The sequence below is a fragment of the Pongo abelii genome, chromosome 7 (genome assembly GCF_028885655.2).
Source record: "Pongo abelii isolate AG06213 chromosome 7, NHGRI_mPonAbe1-v2.0_pri, whole genome shotgun sequence".
NCBI lineage: Eukaryota > Metazoa > Chordata > Mammalia > Primates > Hominidae > Pongo > Pongo abelii.
The window spans coordinates 111,126,606-111,148,887 of record NC_071992.2 but is presented as its reverse complement, the minus strand read 5'-3'; the positions used below and the strand labels follow the sequence as shown (position 1 = coordinate 111,148,887).

Here is a 22,282-nt window from a genome sequence, read left to right as displayed (position 1 = left end):
CCACAAACACATGAGCAAGCATTGTGCTATATAGGACAGGTATGATGTAACTAGGAATAGGAATTTTTCAGCTCCGTTATAATTCTATAGGACCACTGTTGTATATGTGGTCCATCATTGACCAAAACATCACTGTGGCAAATTAATTGTATTGAATAATAGAAGTGGGAGTCAAAAAAAACATTGTTGGAGGGTTGTGGTGGTGCCAGCCTACATCCAAGGACAATGCCCAGAAGGTAGGGCTATAGGACAAAAGTGAAATTAGGAGTCTGGAGAAGCCTTATATGGGAACACCAGGCAGCCAACAGGCTAATATAAATCCACTGGAATGTTACCTACTGTTAGAGCTACAAAGAAGAATTAATAGTAATTGAATCATCATGTGTCGAGGACTCTCTGTACAAAAAAATTAGAGATACAAACTGCCTGTAGAGGTAGTGTTGTTGCTGTCAGTCCTAAATTACCTGTCTCAACTCAGTTGGGACTTGTCTCCGTCATTTTCAGAGCCATGCCTCCTCTATTCCAGGCATCTATCAAGTCACCCATGAACCACAGCAGCAGTTTCCCAGTTATCATCCACTTCCATCTTTTCTAGTATCACCCACATATAGCATTCAAGATAATATCCCTAAAATATTATTTTGAGTGCCTCTCCTCTATTCAGAAGGGAAGTGAGAGTTGCCATTTGTCTCACATTAACTCTAAACTCACTATTTGCTTTACCAAATTGTTATCCTTGTTGTTCTTCTTCTCTCTTTAGTTCCTTCATCCCCAATTAAAGCCTGGGTCAGATATTCCACTTCCACTGGGATGCTTGTCATTCTGTACTTTCCACTTAGTTTTTCTGTGTCTGAGTATATTTACATTTATTCCCTATCTGGAACAACACTCCCTTCTAATGCATGTCTCCTGCTGCCTTATCTGTTTAATTCGCATACTGCAGATTGATTTTTCTATTTGAATTTTTTCCATTTTTTAAATCCATTGAATGCCCATGTCCTAAACCCTGTGCTAGCTTATCAATAAAAGGCAAAACACTGGCCAGTGAGGAACAGAGAAGCAAATGATTACTCCTGTGGCATGAAATGGAGGGGCTCTGATGACAGAGTGCCTGAGTTCAAGGCCTCACTCTGCCACTTACAAGCTCTGAAGCCTTAAGAAGGGATGTTATCTTCTAAAACCTGTTTCCTCACTCTTAAAAACTAAACATATTTCATGGACATACTCTGAGGATTAAATGAAATAATACAGGAAAACTATGCCTATGGTGCAAAAGACAGCTAGGTACTGCAGGCACACTGGGTTCTAATTAAGGTGTCTTTCTCATCCATTAGTCCTGCTTTCTTGTTATGTTATATCTCAGGGAAAAGAATCTTTATTCTACTACTAGTTTTCCATTTTATCTCAGGAAATACATATACTTATAGGTGCCTTCTGTTTCTACAAATGTTCTTTTAAAAAAATACATTCTGGTTTACTTCTAAAAAGTAAACATTTCATTAAGATTTTCTTATATATGAAATATTTTGTGTGTACTTTGATTTAGTTGTAGCACAGATAAAATCTATGCTAGATGGAATTTCAGTAAACCAAAGAACAGCCTGTTTTCATAGCTCGAGGCTCCTATCACATACTATTAGTCCAAGTGGGATGCCAAAATCAATTATACCCGATTTCTACCTCCTGCACAGCTGTAAGAAGAGATACCAGTTGCATATATATGCGCAGGTAAATGTTTGTATTCACAGATTTTTTATTAGTTGCCCCTTTCATGACACAGAATTTGCACCCATAGAAAGATAAACATATGTGTTCATCTGCATATGCAAATTTTATGTGTGAAGTACTTTATACTGTCCAGAGCACTTTTTATATATGCATATTGACTTACCTGCTCCACAAGAGAAAAACCCAAGATGCTGATCAAGAATTTTTACCTCCATTTTACAAATGAAGAGATTGAGGTACTTGTGTTAAATTCGTCAAACACATATTAACCACCTGGTAGGTCCTAAGGATTAAATGAACAAATTTTGGTGAACAAATAAATGGACACTTCCTGTCTTCAATGAGCTTTCAGTCTAGATGAGGAGATAGGCTTTAAATAGATTATTCCACAAATAAGTATTTATTTTCCATTTGATATGTGACATAAAGGGAAAGTATGGGATACTATAAGCATAGATAATGGACACTCTAACTAATATGAAGGGTCAGGGAGTACTTCTCTGAGCAGATAATCAAACCACAATATGAAAAATGAGTAGGAGTTAGACAAAGAGAGGTGACCATTGGAGCCAGAGCACACACATGTTTAGAAGCTCCCTGAGAAGGGGAGGAGCTGGGGGTGTTCCTCTGGTGGAAGGAACAGAGAGTATCTGGCCATGCTGGAGCATAATGAGTAGGGAAAGAATGGTGGCTAACTGGGCTAGAGAGAGAGTGGAGGGACATTTGGCTTAGGGTCCTGTAATCCCTTTGGAGGATTTTGGAAAAAGTATGTCCTGTGTGCAATGGGCCAGATTTGTGTTTCTGAAAAAAGTCATGTTGGCTGCTGTGCAGAAAATGGCTTGGGAGTTGGAGGGGCAAGACAGGAAAGGACACAGGAAGACTAGTCAACAGGCAGTAGTTAGAGTGGTCCAGGAAAGAGAAGATGGGATCTGTGACCTGCATGGTAGCAGTGGCTATAGCGAAAAGGTCAAATTTGAAATATTTAGAATATAGAATTGACAGAATTCAGTGATTGACTAAGGAGGGTAAGAAAGAAAGTTGTTAAGAATGACTCCCAAATAAGCTGCCTTGCTCAAGGTCACATCAATTATTGCAAAGCAAGGATTCAGATTGGTTACTTGATTCCTAATCCGTTATGCTTCCTATTATACCACTTAGCAGAAAGCCATGTAATATGGGAAGAATCTTAGCTGATGTTGCTGTTGGAACTGCTGTTATCTTCAAACTGTCCAAACATCAAGTTTCTCTAGTCCCATTGTATAGATCTGATAGGATTTAACAGAGAGGCACAGTGTCTGGGCAGAAGATTATATTGCGTTGGATTTGGGGCATTCCTGTCATAAACATCTTTAAAATAGTGAATTCTACTTTTTAGCTAGACAAAAGAACAAAGCTCTTGGTGACATCTTATGTGTGATTCCCTCTACATTTTAGAGGGAACGAGCTGACAGTTTGTCTTTCACTGGAGTCATGACTTTATATTAGATATGCTTTTATGTACATAGTTATGAAAGAGAAATATATTTCAGCCCTGAAAAGAGTACTGATTTACATGGCCAGGGCATAAAGGAAATTGAATCTATCCTGCCTATTTGCGTTGTTTGATTTCTAGATACAGCTCTGGCTTGAGGTAATGCTGAATGACTTTAGATTTTAGAAAAAGATTTGTCTTTCACTTGTTGGTGGAAAAGGGGAGAGAATAGTGATAGGAAGCATGGTGGCAGTAATAAGTACTACAGATAAAACGAAGGCATTTTCAAGCCAATCGAATTTTACTCTCAATTATTTTTTAAACAACTTGCAAGACTGGATTATTCCATAGACTGGTACTAACTATGATCTAATAGAGTAAATCGTAGCAGTGGAATGATTTCTTAGCTGCAGGTTAGTTTTATGTTTCTCAAAGGACAGTGTTTGTAGGAAAATGTGGTGGTGTGAATAGATTTGAATAAACTACTAAATTTTAAATTAAAAAGCTGTATTTAACATTATGGTTGAGATTTTGCATATACAAAATGTCAGGAAATTCTAAATTATAGTTCCCACTACAGCAATAATTCAGCCAAATTGCACATGTGTATTAAGGCATTAAAGTTAACACTCTGTGCAATCATGTAATAAACTATATATGCATAAGAAAGCAGGTCATAGTAGCTTTGGGAACTATCATTTTGCATTTCCTGACTTGTACATTCGAAGTCTGAGTTCAAATGTGTACAAATGTAGTTGTTGAATTTCCAAATGTAGAAATGCAACTTCATAAATTGCTAACAGTTTGAAAGAAAATATGAACTTGCCTATGAAACTTGTATAGGTTTTAAATATTTCATTATTATTATGGTTAATAGTATTTTTAGAAATACAAAGCATTTATTCTCAAAGAAACTTTCAGGCCAAACGTATTTGCAGTTTTGAAATTAGTGTATCTGAACTTTGAAGGGAAATAAATGAAAAAAATCTAATGATAAGTTCATTTTTTCATTACAGAAGTATTATGTGCTTAATGAAAGAATAAAAACAAAATTGAAACACGTATAAAGAAAAAGATAATAATCTCCCTTCCTTCCCTTTATTCAACCACTCCTGATGCAACCAGGGTTACTGTATAGTATATAACTTTCTACGTTTTGCTCCATGTTCTTTTTTTTTTAGACGGAGTCTCGCTTTGTCGCCCAGGCTTGAGTGCAGTGGCGCGATCTCCGCTCACTGCAACCTCGACCTCCCATGGGTTCACGCCATTCTCCTGCCTCAGCCTCCTGAGTAGCTGGGACTACAGGCGCCCACCACCATGCCCAGCTAATTTTTTTGTATTTTTAGTACAGACGGGGTTTCACTGTGTTAGTCAGGATGGTCTCGATCTCCTGACCTCGTGATCCGCCCACCTCGACCTCCCAAAGTGCTGGGATTACAGGCGTGAGCCACCACGCCCGGCCATTTTGCTCCATGTTCTTATAAACTTCTAGCCACCTATATAGGAATTTTTTGTGGGGGTCGTTTTTACAAAAACAGGACCATGCTATATATGTTAGTGTGCACCTTGCTTCAGATATCCCTCCAGGTTAGTATATAGTTTAGTTATCATGAGCATTGTTTATTTCTTCTCTCACTACAATCAAAGCTCTATGAAGACAGAATCTCACTAGCACATCCAGACTCTCAATAAATATTTTTTAAGTGAGTGAATGAATGCATTATGCCAAGTTGTGAGGAAGCAAACAAATACAATCTTTTCCCAGCACTTAAGCAGCTTATCTGAAAAACAGATTCATTTCAATGTCATGTGACATATTCTTTGGTAGAGATATTCCTGAAAATTTCAGTAGGAAGGGGAGCATTTAAAAAAGTTAGCTTATATGAAGATCTCCCTCAGATGTAATTTGAAAACCATGGAATTAAAAGATCTACAAATCTATTTTCTTTCATATCTATATAATATATGTGTAAGTTCAGCATACAAGATCATAGTAAAATAGGTAGGTTTGTGCAAAAATTTAACCTTAAGGTTTAGACTGTAAATAATGCTTTAGTATAAAGATTTATAATCAGATTAATCTGTACTTTTCTGTTGTTTATTCAGTAATCTGTAATATGTGGTGTATCCTATAAATAAATCACCATGTTTTCACATTTAAAGATACCAATAATCTTTAATATACAATTTTTTTTCTCTGAACAGAGCATGTGACCATCTGCGTTGTATAGCCTGTGATTTCTTGGTAGTCAGCTACGATGACTATATGTGGGACAAATCATGTGATTATCTGTTTTTCAGGTATGTTGCTAAAGAACTTCACTCTGAAAAAAGTACCAAGTACTTTATATTTCTTATTTTGATATATTCTCTCTGGGTGGATTCGGCCAGATCTTGTGGGCTTCACCTCTTCAGTATAGTCATGTGCTGCATTATGATGCTTCAGTCAACAATGGACTGCATATATATATACACGGTGGTTCCATAAGATTATAACGGAGTTGAAAAATTCCTATCACCTAGTGACATCATAGCCTTTGTAATATTATACTGCAATGCATTGCACATGTTTGTGGTGATGCTGGTATAAACAGTAACATGCTGTAGAGGTTTGTAGCCTTGGAACAGTAGCCTATACCATATAGCCTAGGTGTGTGGTAGGCTATACCATCTAGGTTTGTATAAATTCACTCTGTGATATTCCCACAATGATGGAATTGCCTAACAAAGCATAAGTAATGCATGACTGTGTTTCTGTCATCCATCTCCTTCTCTCCATCTGCCTGCTGTCAGCCTAGATAAGGACATGTTACTTCTGGACAAGAATACAGAAGTAACCTCCTCACTGGTTTTTCTGCCTACAGTCTCTTCTTTCAGACCATCCTTCCCTTGTTCAGAATTAAAGCATAGCTCAGAGTATACCATCCTCCTGCTCAACACCCTTCCACTTACAGAATAATGTCCAAATTCCTTAGCATGGCATTCACGACCCTCCATAATCCAGCTCCCATCCATCCATCATCCAGCTTTGTCTTCCCACAATGTATATTTCACCTTTGCAAGATTTTAGCTACATCAGAGTACTCAAGGCTCCCATTCCCTCTGACTTTGTACAACCTCTTTACCTCTTAGGATGCCTTCCCACCATTTTATCTACCTAAACCCTACCTGTCCTTCAGAGTATAATTCATCACATGTCTTCCATGATTCTTTCACCACTCTCTCAACTGGAAGAAAACTCTTCCCTTCCTGTGTATTCACGGTGCTTTGGACCTATTATATACTGTAATATAAAACTGAAGCTCTTAGGTTGGTGTATGACTACCTTTCTCCTTGTGGCTGAGATAATGTCTCGCTCATATTTATATAATTTGTACATTCTTATACACTTACAGAATACCTAATATCTTTAAGGTATTACAAGTTATAAAAATATATTCGAACTTTACATTGACATTTTCAAAAAAAAATTTTAAGCTAAAAATTAATACAGTGTAATATTGCAGCACTTTTCAATAGCATAAAGAAAAGGGTAAGAGACTTTCCCCTACGCCTCTTTTGGCAGCCATTCTTGGGTAAATCTATGAGTATACCCTAATTTAATAGTTTTTAAACTTTTTCACATCAAGAACCACTTTGAAAATCTTATGAAAGCTTTGAATGCCCCTCATACACATACACAAAATTCAAATATAAAAATACATGGAAAAATTATAGCTTGAAAAATTTTACAGTTTCCAACCCAAATAAAGCCTAATGTACTCCCAAAATCTGAGGTTAGGAACCCATACTTTTAGGCTTAGCCCACTTTTTACCCCATAAGTGGAAAAGTTGGCTTTTAATTACAGGTTGACTTTTCCTTTTCTGACTTTTCTAAACCCTCTGCTATTTGCTATCTAGTAGTTAATCTAATAAGTGGTTAATAATCCCCATATGTCACCAAGATGAAGCATGAATTTGTATAAAACTATCATAGGATAATAAAATGCATGTAACATCAAGACAGTGGTGAACACAGGCATAAAGTAAACTATGGATAACCTAGTCGGTACTTGAGGAACTTGCAGCATCTCAGAGTCATCAAGAACACCAGCTGGTTTACCCTAGATCTGTGGCAGCCTGGTTTAAAAAATATATGTACTTTTAGATAAAACAGTGATAGCTGGAGGATTTATTATACTATTAAAAATAAACAAGTAGTCATTATTTAAATCAGTAGAAAATACTGTCTCAGTTCTCAAGACACTTAGGAATATGTTTGGGAGATAAGAGAATGGAACAGCTAAAGAATAAGGCTGTCTCCACCATCAGAATATAAATCATTGGTAGATTTATTTTGTACAATATATTGGTGTTTACTAGTAGACATTATTCAGCACCTAGTCTATGACACTCTTAGATACTGGGCTCGTAAGATGAGAGGAACCCAGGGGAAGGGAGACATGGGGGGGGACAAGCATGTGAGCAGCGAGGTCATAGGGACAATAGAGTCAAGAGCACTGATGGGAGGTGAACCTTGGATAGGAAAAGGAAGACCTCTATGACTGAGAGGAAGCCAGCAAGGTACTGATGTGTTCAGGGTGAGCTTGCCAGGCAATTGAAGGCTTTCATACCTGGCGACCTGGTTTTGAGAATGAAGATGTGATCTGCTGAAAATAAGGGAGTGGAGGAGGATGTGGAATAATCACTGAGGAAACCAGAAGTGGACAGTGACCAAAGACAAGTTAAATGTTACACAGTGGAATGCTGTGCAGTTGTTTTATTGTCCTGTTTTACAGATGAGAGAAATAAATGTATCCTAGCTTTGAGAAGTTTTAGAACTTTTTTTTTTTTTTTTTTGAGCCAATCTTGCAAGCCCTGTTGCCCAGGCTAGAGTGCAGTGCTGCAATATCAGCTCACTGCAACTTCCACTTCCCAGATTCAAAGGATCCTCCGGCCTCAGCCTATGGAGTAGCTAGGAATACAGGTGCGCACTACCACATCCAGCTAATTTTGTAGAGATGGGGTCTCACCATGTTGCCTATGCTGGTCTCGAACTCCTGAGCTCAAGTGGTCCACCCACCTTGGCTCCCCAAAGTGCAGGGATTACAGGCATGACCCACCACACCCAGACAAGTTTTAGAACATTCTAAAAGAAGTGTCAGCTATACTTATTGATCACCTTGCCACAACAGCTGAATAAAATGCTTTTATTTTTCTATTAAATCGTGTTTTCTTTAAGGAATGGAATGATTTTTCCCTAAGCTTTTAAGATATGTGCATTTTAAAAATCATTTGAAATGTCATAATTAGATCCCTGCCTATTCATGATTCCTAATCCTAAAATCTCTAAGGATTCAGTCAAGTATCAAATGTTAAGTTTTCAAAATATTTTGCAGATCAAATAAAGGACATTTTTCCTCAACAACTTAGTTTTGGCGGGGTTTTTTTCTTTCTGTTAAAATTTAGATTATTCATTTCTTCCCCCTTAGCTAAGTCGTTTAGCTGGTCAGTCTGTTTCCTGAAGTCAGGCAGTTGGCTTGGAAAATCTCTCAGGTTTTGTGAGGTTCTAACCTAAATTGTGCCTGAACTTTGTACAGTTTAATACTGAATGTGGTGCCCATTGACCACCAGAGGGCACTTTGTAGCCTGCCTTCTGTTGCAGTGATATCCACAAGCAATGGTTAGGTACCGTATCTCTTTTTCTGGTATTCATACTGTATTTCGTCCTTTCACTTTGTATTTTTTCATCTTTTTTAAAAATTTTTTCCACTTTTCTTTGCCATGGAATGTTTATATGAACTCATTACTTGGATTATCATGAAATCATAATTGATTTTTTAATTAATTAAACTTAACTTCTGTAGTCTTTTTTTATGATAGTATGAAATCCGGTGGTTATCATTTTTATGATGGCCCTACTTGTTGATTTAATTATTTCAACATTATTAATATTTATTTCAGGATAGACATTTTTGTTGCTGATAGTATGAGTAAACAGATCATTGAAGCTAATGAAAATTTTCTATAGTTAATTCATCAGAAACCTACGATCTTTATGCCTCTAATGTTCTCTCAACTTGCCATATTGCAGGCTTTTAAAATATGGCATAAGTGAGTATCTGAGGTAGGAGATGAACCACCATCCTTTCCACCCTATTTTCATATTATTTCATCTCTGATAGGATGTTTGTAATTCTTCAGCCCTTTAGGTTATTGTGTTCTACAACAGTCAATAAACTGGCCTAGAGGATTGCCATAAAAAGTACAGATTATCAAAGAAATACCATCAGAAAGAGAACACTGAAGCATATCTTCTAATGTTAGTGTGAGGGGATCTAGGTTGTTTAGTGTTCAGATACTGGGAAGATAAAACAGGCTGGGCACCATGGTTCATGCCTGCAGTCTCAGCACTTTGGGAGGCTGAGGTGGGTGGATCACTTGAGCCCAGGAGTTTGAGATCAACCTGGACAACATACTGAGACCTCATCTCTACAAAAAAAAATTTTTTAAGCCGGGCATAGTGGCACATGCCTGTGGTCTCAGCTACTCGGAAGGCTGAGGGGAAGCCTGGGAGGTCAAGGCTGCAGTGAGCCATGATCGTGCTGCCGTACTCCAGCATGAGTAACAATGAGACTCCTAAAAACAAAAAAAGAAAAGAAAAGAAAGCAATGACCTTTTTTTTTTTTTTTTTTTTTAATCATTAAGCACTGAACAAAGCCACTATGCTAAAACTTCCCTGTTTTACTAATAGGAACAACATGCCAGAATTCCACAAATTAAAAGCAAAGTTGATAAAGAAGAAAGGAACACGGGCATATGCCTGCCAGTGTAGCTGGAGAACTATTGAAGAAGTGACTGACCTTCAGACAGATCATCAGCTTCGCTGGGTTTGTGGTAAACATTAAGAATGCAGACTGCACATTTGGACAGATGCATCCATGAGAGTGGTCTCCATGAATCATCATCATGTTTAGACAATAGTCCCTAGCAATACCATTCCCTGTGGGAAAAGGCAGTGAATTTTATTGATACAACTACATACATTTTTGAAGACCAAATGGACTAAGGAAGATAATGTATTATAACACGTTGGAATTATTCCTGATATATGGATGTTTCACTTAGTAACAGGCATCTACATTCTTTACTAATCTGTCTTCTGTTTAATAGAGGTTTGATTATGGAGTTCCATACAAATATCTAGTTTTTCATTAGCAACTGCAATATTGATTGCTAATAGGTTTAGCAAAACATTCCCCGACTTGTAGCAGTTAAAGTGGATAAAGCCGGCCGGGCAAAGAGGTCATTTAGGGGTGTCTACAACACTTCCTCCAGTCAGATCTGTTGTTGCCAAAGATCATAATTTAGACATGGCAGAAACCAGGTGATCAGTGGCTGACTGAAAGGTGTTCAGAAGTAGTTACAGGTATTTTGCAAAAACACTGCCTCATAGCTGATCTTACCTCATCAACTCAAAGCAATGTTATGCACAATATTAAATATATGTTACTAGTTTTACTAGTTACTTATTTTTCCCTCTTTTGTTCATTTAACTATCAAAAGTTATTTTCTATTTTGATTACCCAATAATATATAAAAAGAGTTTGATGCACCCAAAATCACAAAAATCCTAGTACATACAGGTTATTGTTGGATTTTCAAGTACTTTCTATCCTTTAATGCCTAAAACTCCATCAAGTGAAGTAAACAGCAAGTAATATAATTTTTCAGGCAGCCTGTGGACTTCTCTGGTAGGATCAGGTTGATATATCGTTTATTAGGTGAGTAAGTGAAAAGACAAGTAAAGCATAACTGAACCAGCAGGTAACCTATTGGGCTCCTTCCTGACATCACTGAGATCTGAGGAGCCCTACAATAGCAGCACATTCAGGAAATCAGGTCCCTCAAAATTTCTAGCTCCCAACCTCATTGAGAGATTTTGGGAGCTTTCCAATCTACCACAAACTCCCTGCTACATATGTACTATATAGTTCAAATGTGTGATACAGAGCACACTGAAAGGGAATAATTGAAACAAAGTTATAATCTTCTTAGTCTTATGCTAAATTTATTCCAGCCACCCTACTGAAGGGAGGAAGATCTGATCATTAGAATCCTTTTCCTAGCCATGACACATTTACATACTTGTAAAATTTACTGTAGTAAGTCTAGTATTGTAACAGAATAGATCTTATAATGGCCAGTCCTCACACTATTATATTAAGGATACTATGACAGACTAAACATGGTGGCTCACGCCTGTAATCCCAGCACTTTGGGAGGCTGAGGCAGGCAGATCAGCTGAGGTCAGGAGTTCAAGACCAGCCTGGCCAACATGATAAAACACCATCTCTACTAAAAATACAAAAATTAGCTGGGCGTGGTGGTGCATGCCTATGATCCCAACTACTCGGGAGGCTGAGGCAGGAAAATTTATTGAACCTGGGAGGCGGAGGTTGTACTGAGCCAAGGTCATGCCACTGCGCTCCAGCCTGGACAACACAGTGAGACTCTGTCTCAAAAAAAAAAAAAAAAAAGACATTATGACAGATTTTATCTTTTAATAAAAATGTGTTATATCCCTAAAGTTATATCTACATGTAATTGAGTCAGAAACCCAGGGGGATGTCGATTGAAGTCGACTCCTGGAAAAAAATAGTAGAGCAACAAGATCTACACATTTAGAACCTCATAGAATTTGACACATTATTCATAATGGTGCAATTCTTTTTTATTCCAGTAAACAAATTTACTAAATCATTAATTTGAAAAAAAAAAAAATTTTTTTTGAGATGGAGTGTCACTCTGTTGCCAGGCTGGAGTGCAGTGGCGCGATCTCGACTCACTGCAACCTCTGCCTCGCAGGTTCAAGTGATTCTCCTGCCTCAGCCTCCCCAGTAGCTGGGATTACAGGCGCATGCCACCACGACCAGCTAATTTTTGTATTTTTAGTAGAGACAGGGTTTCATCATGTTGGCCAGGATGGTCTCAATCTCCTGACCTCGTGATCCGCCCGCCTCGGCCTCCCAAAGTAACCTACATTGCCTCTACTTTGAAGGGACAAAGTTGTCCTGGTTTCTTTTCTCTTTTATTATTTCATTATAATTATCCTAAAACTTACATACATTGCCTATGTTTGGCATTCCATAACATAATAATTATAATAATCCCCCAATGTCAGAAATGTATGTGTGAGTTCCCATTTTTATTGGCAATTTATAAGTTTTTAAATATTGTACTATTTTAAACTAAAATGTAGAAAGAATATTATGTTTATATACAGTCGGATAAATTATTAACTTGTAATTTAAGCTGAAAATGAAACTATTTTAGTATCAGTATAGAAGAAAAGTATAGTTTCTAATCATCTATAATTTTAAAATGCAAAGCCTATAAAACTTTCAAGATGTTTTGCCTATTTGTTTTTAATATTTATAATAATTTTCTATCTTTAGCAAGTAACTATTTTTAAGCCAGGTAACTTCTTTATTTGAACTGTATTATACTCTCAGACCCTCATCCTGCCTAGAAATGAATAAGTAATAAATAATTACTCTGTATTATTTATTTCTTTTATTGTATAGTAAAATATTCATTTGGATGGACATTAATTTGAAATCATTTTGATGATTTTTTTTTTTGAGACAGAGTCTTTCTCTGTTGCCCAGACTAGAGTGCAGTGATGCGATCATAGCTCACTGCTTCCTTGAACTCCTGAGCTAAAGCGATCCTCCCACCTCAGCCTCCCAAAGTGCTAGGATTACAGGTGTGAACCACCATGCCCAGTCAAAAAAAATTTTTTTAATGTCAACAGAAAAGTTTCCAAGCATCCAGTTAAACAGATAATTTGTCTACATTGGGGAGGAGAAGTATGCCATAACTCTGATGTGTGTGTGTGTGTGTATACATGCATGTGTAAAGAGAGTGTGTGTGTACATGCATGTGTAAAGTACCATGAGTATTCAAAGGAACAGGTCCAGGTTTAGGAAGAATAGGCCATGTTGACTTGGCGGTGTATACCTAGAACCTGTTTGTTGATGTCAGTAAACTTAGTACCTTTTTTTCTTAGGCCAGAGAATCTGAATTGCTTTCTCTCTTTTTCTTACTGATATTTAAGAATATGAAAGAAAAAGGTCTTTGTATCCAAAAGCATTGTGATGAATCTTAGCCATGAATTTCAGATGCTGATATTTCTCAGCTGTTGTTTTAATAAAATCTCTATCAGCCAACCTAATGCTCCCAGTAATCAGCAATATCTCTTGTATAAAATGGTTCCTGAAGCAAAGAAAAAATTTAAAATATGCAATCTCTTTAGAGATTTCACATCTTATTGTATTTCACTGGGATTGTGACATCATTTTGTGCCCTATTTTAAGAATGCACTAGAAAAACCAAAAAAGAAAAAAGATTGCATTAGATATGTATATATACGAGTACATGATAATTAAATTTGACTTTCCCCAAATGCCTTGAGATAAGGGATGACCAAATGAAGTGTAACAAAATCAGAGTTCAGAGTCATGTCCCTTAGAAAGTTACATGACATTTTGGGCTTCGTTCACCTTATCTATATGAATTGTAATACCACTTTTGTAAGTTTGTTGTAAGGATTAAATCATATAACACATGAAAAGTGACTAGCATAGTGTTTGGTTCAGAATAGGTGCTTAACAAATGTTCTCATTCTTTTGTTATTATTATACTTTAAGTTCTGGGATACATGTGCAGAACGTGCAGGTTACGTGCAGGTTTGTTACGTAATTATACACGTGCCATGGTGGTTTGCTGCACCCATCAACCCATCATCTACATTAGGTATTTCTCCTAATGCTATCCCTCCCCTAGCCCCCCAGCCCCCAACCAGCCTCCAGTGTGTAATGTTCCCCTCCCTGTGTCCATGTGTCCTCGTTGTTCAACTCCCACTTATGAGTGAGAACATGCAGTGTTTGGTTTTCTGTTTCTGTGTTAGTTTGCTGAGATGGGTTCCAGCTTCATCCATGTCCCTGCAAAGGACATGAACTCATCCTTTTTTATGGCTGTGTAGTATTCCATGGTGTATATGTGCTACAGTTTCTTTATCCAGTCTATCATTGATGGGCATTTGGATTGGTTCCAAGTCTTTGCTATTGTGAGTAGTACTGCAGTAAACATACATGTGCATGTGTCTTTATAGTAGAATGATTTATAATCCTTTGGGTATATACCCAGTAATGGGATTGCTGGGTCAAATGGTATTTCTGGTTTTAGATCCTTGAGGAATCGCCACACTGTCTTCCACAATGGTTTGTTCTCATTCTTTTTCTTTTAAAATGAATACTGTCTAAATTGAAGTAATAGTGCAGCATGATTCTTACAACAAGTAATTTGTAAAGATGTTTGTTTTATTTATTCCCTATGAGGAAAGCAGCAATGCGATCATTATTTTTATAACTAGTGACTGTACACATGGCGACCTTTATTTTATATAAGTTGAAACCACAACTTTCCTATTAAAAAAAAAAAAAAAGACGCTCCCCCTAGCCTGCCTCTTTCTGTGTGGCTTAAACCTAAGTGGGTCATCATGAGGGCATTCAGGCCTTTCACGGTATCTTTTGTTTCATCTGCCTCTGCTTTCCTCCTCCTCCAACCAAACCGCCTACCTGCTGTTCCTCAGATATACTCCCTCATCTTATCCTTTCAAAATCCAACTCATTTTTCAAAGCCAGTATCTTGTACAACAGCAGTACTCAAAGTGAGTTCCACTCTCAGGGGTCTTTCAGGTGGTCCACAAGATCAAATCTATTTTGAGTCAGAAGATTTCAGTTTCCTTCTTCACTGTGTTGACGTTTGTGCAGATGGCGGAAATGGTAGCCAGCACTGCTGGCACCTTACTTAGCACCATTCAAAGCAATGATGCTGTGTACCTCCCATAAAAAAAAGCCAGTTTCAGTTAAGAATGTCCTTGATAAAGGCAGTAAAAATTATTATCTTAGCCTTCAACAACTTGTCTTAAATATTCTGAATGACTAAATGGGAAGTACAACTAAAGCACTTGAGCAATTGTCTGAGTTGTGAGCTGAATGAACTGCTTTTTTCATTGAACCCATTTTTGCCTAAAACAACAGCTGACAGACAAAAACTATGAGTATTCAGAAAAGTAATAATGTGAGTCTCCTTCAAGAAAATAACTGACAGAATGTTAAGTGAAAATTAGAATTTCAAAATATTTGTATCCACTGCGAGCACATCCCCATTATTTAAATTCTTTCCAGATAAGACTAGTGGTGATATTAACAAGCAATTTTTTATACTACATAATGAAATGTGACAATATTTGGAAGATCTGTATAATTCAGCAAACCAGTATTGCCAAAAGAACCAATACATGATATAACAAAAGTATACATTTAAAATGCAAGATAGATCAATAGATTTTAACATAACTGCGTGCTGAAAGTTCATTTGATATGATTTCAGTTTCTACATTGCAGCTAACTTAAGAAACTACTCCTTGTGAAGTTTTGATGTAGTATTGATAAATAGGCACAGTTATCTGAAAAGACTATTAAAATATTATCCTCTTTTCCAACTATAAGTCTGCATGAGGCTGAGTTTTCTTCTAAGGCCTCAGCCAAAACAACCTATGTCAAGAGAGTGAATGAGCAGTAAATATGAGAATCCAGCTGTCTTCTGTTAAGCCAGAGATTAAACAGAGCAGCAGAAATAGAAAACAAATGTCACGCTTGTCACTGCATTTGTTTTGGAAAATGTAGTTATTTTCATAAAAATGTGATAATATATAATGGGTTTATTATTTTTAAGTATATATGGTCTTAATGTATATTTTTAATGTTCTTAGTTTTAATTTCTAATACAATAAAAATCAATAGATACAACCACAAAAAAACAAGCTCTTGGGGTTAAGAATGTAAAAGGGCCAAAAACATACACTAAGGAAAAGACAATAAATGATGCTGGGAAAACTGGATATCCCTCTGTAGAAGAATGAAACTAGACCCCTATCTCTTGCCCTATACAAAAATCAAACCAAAATGGATTAAAGATTTAAATATAAGACCTCAAACTATGAAACTACTAAAAGAAAACATTGGGAAACACTCCAGGACATTGGTCTGGGCAAATATTTCTTGAGCAATACCCCACAACCATAGGCAATCAAACATAGAAAATGGGATCATATCAAATTAAAAAGTTTCTGCACAGCAAAGGAGACAATCAACAAAGCGAAGAGATAACCCACAGGATGGGAGAAAATATTTGCAAACTTTCCATCTTACAAAGGATTAATAACCAGAATATATAAGGAGCCCAAACAGTTCCATAGGAAAAAACTAATAATCCAATCAAAAATGGGCAAAAGATTTGAATGGACATTTCTTAAAAGAAGACATACAAATGACCAGTAGGCATATGAAAAAGTGCTCAACATCATTGATCGTCAGAGAAATGCAAATCAAAACTACAGCAAAATACCATCTCGTACCAGTTAAAATGTCTTGTATCCAAAAGACAGGCAATAACAAATGCTGGTGAGGATGTGGAGAAAAGCGAACCCTTGTACACTGTTGGTAGGAAGATCTCTCAAAGAATATAATGTTTTATCCTTACATAATTTTTTGAGGGATGGGGGATTAGACAAGAGTTTTTCCCATGGAGTAAGGTACATTCTATCATAAATAGCTATAGCCTCAGCCTCTGGTGGTGGAAGGACCCCACAAATGCTTTTCGAGTCCCTTCCATCTGGCGTTGGTTTTCCTCCACAGCTGACTATGCACTAAAGGACTTCTTTCCACTCTTTCCACTCAGCTTTTAAGGAACAGTTTCAGGTATTGTATTTGGTTACTAGCACAAATTTATTCTGAAATATCCTAGGTCCAGTGATAAATCAAGGGAGTGAGAAGGAAAGGATTTGCATGGCCCATGACCCCGCCCCCCACCTTGAAGGCACAGATAATGTGTGCACTCATGATGCTCAGCACCACGTCCTCAGCAAAGGAGCTCCAGGCCACTTCTTGCCTTTGCCCCTGTTAATAAGCAGAGTCTCACATTAACAGGCTGCTGCATTGTGTGAGGTTATGAGCACAGGCCTGGGGTTAGACTGCCTGGATTTGAATACTGGCCCTATACCTTATGGGGCATGTGATGTTCTACAGGCCACGCATCCTCCCTAAGCCTCTTCTCCCCAACCTGTGCAACAGGGATAAGAATGCTCATCTCACAGAGAGTGATGCTGGGAGGAAGGGGATAGGATAATCTATGTAAAGCATTTAGTGAGGCTCCTGGCACATAATAATTACTTAGTACATGTGAATTATTTGCTGAGATCTCTGTACAATGTAAAAATGCATACCTTAAAGACGGCTTTCTGCCATGATTCTAGATAGGTTTTTTCCTTCAACATTCTTCTTTTTTTGCCTTAAAATGTTTAAGTCCCACCAAGTTTCATCTTACAACAGGAGGCTCAAAGTGACAGATTTAAAGAGAGCCTTCAAAGCAGAGGACCATTTCACTTAAATGCCCACCTGCACTGTGCCAGGCATGGCAGTGGACCCAGAGGTGCCAGACACCAGACAGGAGCGAGGGTTGGCAAAACATGGGTCATTTCCTAAGGGATTGTAATCATTGGTCTTTTACATAAGGTGTCTTTGACTCTGCTCAGTACCAGACATCAAGCACTACAGGCACAGTCCATGTGTTTAGGCTGTTTCACAACTGAGTGAAATTCAACACTGGCCATCCCCCTGTTGCTCATCATTGATTATAATGTGACCAAAATGGAAACTGCTAACCTATGTGTCAATGCTTGTGCTGGAAACATACTGCTTCCAGATAGGGGGGGAAAAGCAATTCAGTTAAACGTCCCTTTTATGGTCTATAATTCTTACTGCAACTTCAGGTTGGCTGTTGCATCATCAGGTCACATTCTGAACCCAACTCTGGCTGTTTCTGAGGCCTGAGGGACCCAGCAAAGGAGGGAGGTCCTGAAGCAGCCTTTCCATGGGTAGAGTTAGTGACTTACAGTGAAGAAGAAAGAGACATATTTGTCTCCAGGGACTCAGGGTTATAAAAGACCCACCATCCTGAGCCCTCCAAACAGTGAAACAAATAAGTTGAGAATCTAACCCATAGTGGGCAGACCTACACTGAGGACCAGATCTCATTTCTTTGTTGGGCTTAGGTCTCTCGGGAAAAGCACCCAGAACACTTCATCCAAATCAGCCTGCTGTTAACAATATCCCATAGTGGTGGAGGTAAATGTTTTTCTCTGGCTGAAAATAGAAATCCTCCCTAGTGTAAACCCCCAGTCTTTGCTTTTAGGAGAAAAGGATAGGCACCAAATATTAGGATCTTTCCAGGAAAGTTTACCAGCCCTTTCTACACAGAATCACTTGTCATCTTGAGCTTGTGAGCTTGAGCTTGAGCTTGTGGGCTTGAGCTTTCTTCTGAGAAAGAAAAATTGGAACCTTCTGATTCACTAAAATAATTCCGTAGCACTTAAAGGAATCTAAGTGGATCTAAAGCTAAAGAGAAACAATGAAATGATTCCTCACCTACAATGAAAGGTTGAAAATCGAGGTAATGATGTTGGTGAGCTGAGGGAGGAAATCGCAAGGGCAAGTGGGTTAATGCTGATGGGCTTTTTGAGACCAGGAAACCATATCTTCATGACCTTTGAGCATGATTGTTCAGCACAAATATTTCCAGAGTACAGTGATTTGGTTTTGTTTTTAATAGTTGTTGTTGCTTTTTTTGATGGACTGAAAAACAAAATGAAAAATTATTTCATGTTCTCACTTTTTGTGCATTGAAATATAGTACATAAAAAGCAGAAATCCCTCCATTATCCCAAGAGAAAAACACTGCTCATTTAGTGTCTGTCCTTCCAGATTTTGGGATGAATGGATGGATAGATGATAGAGATATTTACTGAAATATTTTTCTTAACAAAAATGGGTCCTGTCCTGTATATTATCCTGCCATTTGCTTTTGTTTTACTAAACAGCATATCATGGCCATCTTTCCTGGCCAGTATACACATATTTCTTAGAATGGCTTTGTGGAATTCATGATGTGAGTGTTCCATGAGTTCTCTAACCATTCTTCTGTTTATGGAGATCTTGGTTTCAGTATTCTCCTGTTATAAAAAATGCTTCAGGGAATATCTTTGTACATATATTGGTATACATGCTTGCTAGTATTTCCTTAGAAACAGATTATTAAAAGTAATACTGCTAGGCAGAGATTATGCATTTCTAACAAGCTTCAAGGTGATGCCCGTTTGCTGTTCTGTGGACCATATTTTGAGCACAAAGGCCATGGATGTAGTCAGCCCTGTAACAAATTCAACTAATCAGATCAGCATGCTGTAGAGGCCACATGTGGGCATTCTGGTGGATAGTGCCAGTGGAGCCCACTCTTGCCAACTTCAGTGAAGCCATCTTGGGCCCTCCAGACCTGCCAATCTGCCATGTAAACACCAGCAAGTGACTTCAGCTGACGTGGAGCAGAAGCATTGCCGCGCCAGGCCTGTCTGGTTTCATGGTTCATAGAATTGTGAGAAATATAATAAAATGGTAGTCCTTTCTGTTAAAGTCCCACCCCAAAAACACAGGGATTGCTTGGTCATAGAATTTGCATATTTTTAATTCAGATGATATTGCCAAATTACCCTTTCACAAGATTGTGTCAATTTCTATTAGTACAACTATGGATAAGAGCGACTAATATTTTTCCTAAAGGCATGGAAAGAGTCTGTGTTTGTTGAGCATTATTGACTGTTTAAAATATATTTTATCATGAAATATTTCAAACATACAGGAAACCATAGGGAATAGGATAAAATAATGGTTCAAACATTTTTGTTGCTTCTTGAGTCAAATTTAATGGTAATTCTGGCTGGACACAGTGGCTTATGCCCATAATCCCAGCGCTTTGAGAGGCTGAGACAGGAGGATGGCTTGAGGCCAGGAGTTGAAGACCCTAGGTAACATACTGAGACCCATTTCTACAAAAAATGTTTTAAAATTAGTCTGGCATAGTCCTAGCTATGCAGGAGGCCAAGGCAGGTGGATTGCTGGAGCCCAGGAGTTCAAGATTACAGTCAGCTATGATCAGGCTACTGTGTCTAACCTGGGTGGCAGAGCAAGACCCTGTCTTAACAACAACAACAACAAAAAGTAATTATTCTTGTTCAGAGAATTGTCCACGTCACACTTCAGCTAAATAGTTAAACTGAGATTTCAGTCAAAATGTGTTTGACTGCAAAGCCCAAACTCATTTTGTTTGCCAACTTCCCTTCTTATATAATATGACTCATATTGTAGATATACGGCATTTAGCAGACTTCTAAGACTTTGGGTCATGTTGCCTAAGTAGCTTCTGAAGATCACAGAACTAAAAAGAAAAAGAACAACATCTGGCCTATCCTCTGGCTGTCTCTTCATCTCTCCCTCCCGTAGCTGAAGTATCTCAGCCCACTCCCTTTACCTTGCCACCCCCAAGGGCTGTAGACAAGTTTGTGAACCATCACCTTGCAATTAGTGAAGCCTTCTGCCAAGGGCTTCTTGGAAGAAGGGGGCGGGACATGGGCAGAGAGGGAGAAAGTGGATTTGTCAATGAGATTCCTGTTGGCAGGGATTGAGAATGGGAGAAGGTCAGGGAAAATTAGGGAAATGAAAAATATTTAAGAAATACAAAGTAAGAGGAGTCAATCGAGGTCATATTTCTAAAAGAAATAGGTGTGTGAATTATGACACTCTGGGCAAAGAGAGTTCAGGCCATCTAAGGCCAGCCACCAGGTGATAGGTACACAGAGCTCCCAGCACACAGGCCCCTGGCATGGGAAGGCACCTGACATCCAAAGGCACTTTCTTCACCCAGGGCAGCTGAAGGGCAGGGGAAGGTGGTAGAGGTAGAAAGATGCATGCCAAAGCCCTGTGCTCAAGGTTCCAGAACACAGCAGAGTCCCCTCCAGCGCCATTCCAGTTCCCCATTGGCTACCTGGACAGTCATGAGCCACACTCAAAGGAGGGCTCTGGGGCCAGCCATATCCCAACATAGCCTCTCAGGGAAGAAGAAAAGCCTGGGTTACCTTCACTTATTCTAGCTCCAAGTCAGTTATAAAGGTCTCAAAACAAGGCCACAAAAATTCTGATACTGTTTAAATTGCTACATTGAGTAAATATATTAACATAAAAATACAAGACATAATAACTATAGAATTACATATACCATATATATAATAGATAACAGATAAACTATATAGAGCTGTATAGAGTTTAATTTTGTTTTTTACAGTGCATTATAGGCAGTGGGTTCTGCAGGGCTTGAAAGGCACCTTTCTCCCCACTCTATTCTCTCATCTGTGAGCAGCTGCCGCTGTTCTTGCCCTACCATAAGGGCTGAATGCCAGGAGCTGACAGCTTTAAGTGATATGAGCATATTTCAGTGCTGTCACCGTATTTCTGTGCCTGTATTTATTGTCCCATTTGCTATAATATCACAACCTAGGCTGGACGCAGGGGCTCACACCTGTAATCCCAGCACTTTGAGAGGCCGAGGCGGGCAGATCACTTGAGGTCAGGAGTTCGAGACCAGCCTGGCCAACATGCGGAAACCCCATCTCTACCAAAAATAACAAAAATTAGCCGGACGTGGTGGCGCACATCTGTAATCCCAGCTACTCGGGAGGCTGAGGCACAAGAATCACTTGAACCCAGGAGGTGGAGGTTGCAGTGAGCCAAGATTGCGCCACTGCACTCCAGCCTGGGTGACAGAATGAGACCCCGTCTCAAAACAAACAAACAAAAAAATCTAAACCTGAAGCCTTGGTGAACTCCTGCCTTTCCATCACTCAGCAGCCTCTGTGCCTATGGCCCATGCCCACCCTCCAGCCCCACAGACCAGCCTGGATGCTCCACCATCACCCGCACCAGGTCTGTGTCCTTCCAGCCATCCTCAAATGCTGCTGTGCCCCCTTTGCTGCCCCTGACCACTGCCTGACAACCACAGAAGCTGTCACCACTTTGTTCCTAAGGTAAGGGAGGGCCCTTCCTTCCCTGTGAGAATCTGAGGGGAGTGAGTGCAGCAGCCTTTCTAGGG

General features: G+C 38.6%; 1 protein-coding gene across 3 annotated transcripts in view; it reads left to right on the top strand.

Moving 5' to 3' along the window:
* CFAP418 (cilia and flagella associated protein 418) overlaps nt 1-22,282 on the top strand; it is a 41,030-nt gene that overhangs the window by 11,645 nt on the left and 7,103 nt on the right. For 2 of the 3 annotated variants that reach the window (XR_008509198.2, XM_054518695.2), the window contains exon 5: nt 5,405-5,500. Coding sequence is in view for 2 of the 3 variants with exons in the window: in XM_054518695.2 (XP_054374670.1) it covers nt 5,405-5,500 (96 nt within the window). In the remaining variant the exon portion in view is untranslated. Of the gene's footprint in view, nt 1-5,404; nt 5,501-9,932; nt 12,742-22,282 lie in introns of those variants that run through there. The other variant, XM_002819297.5, reaches the window with a different exon arrangement.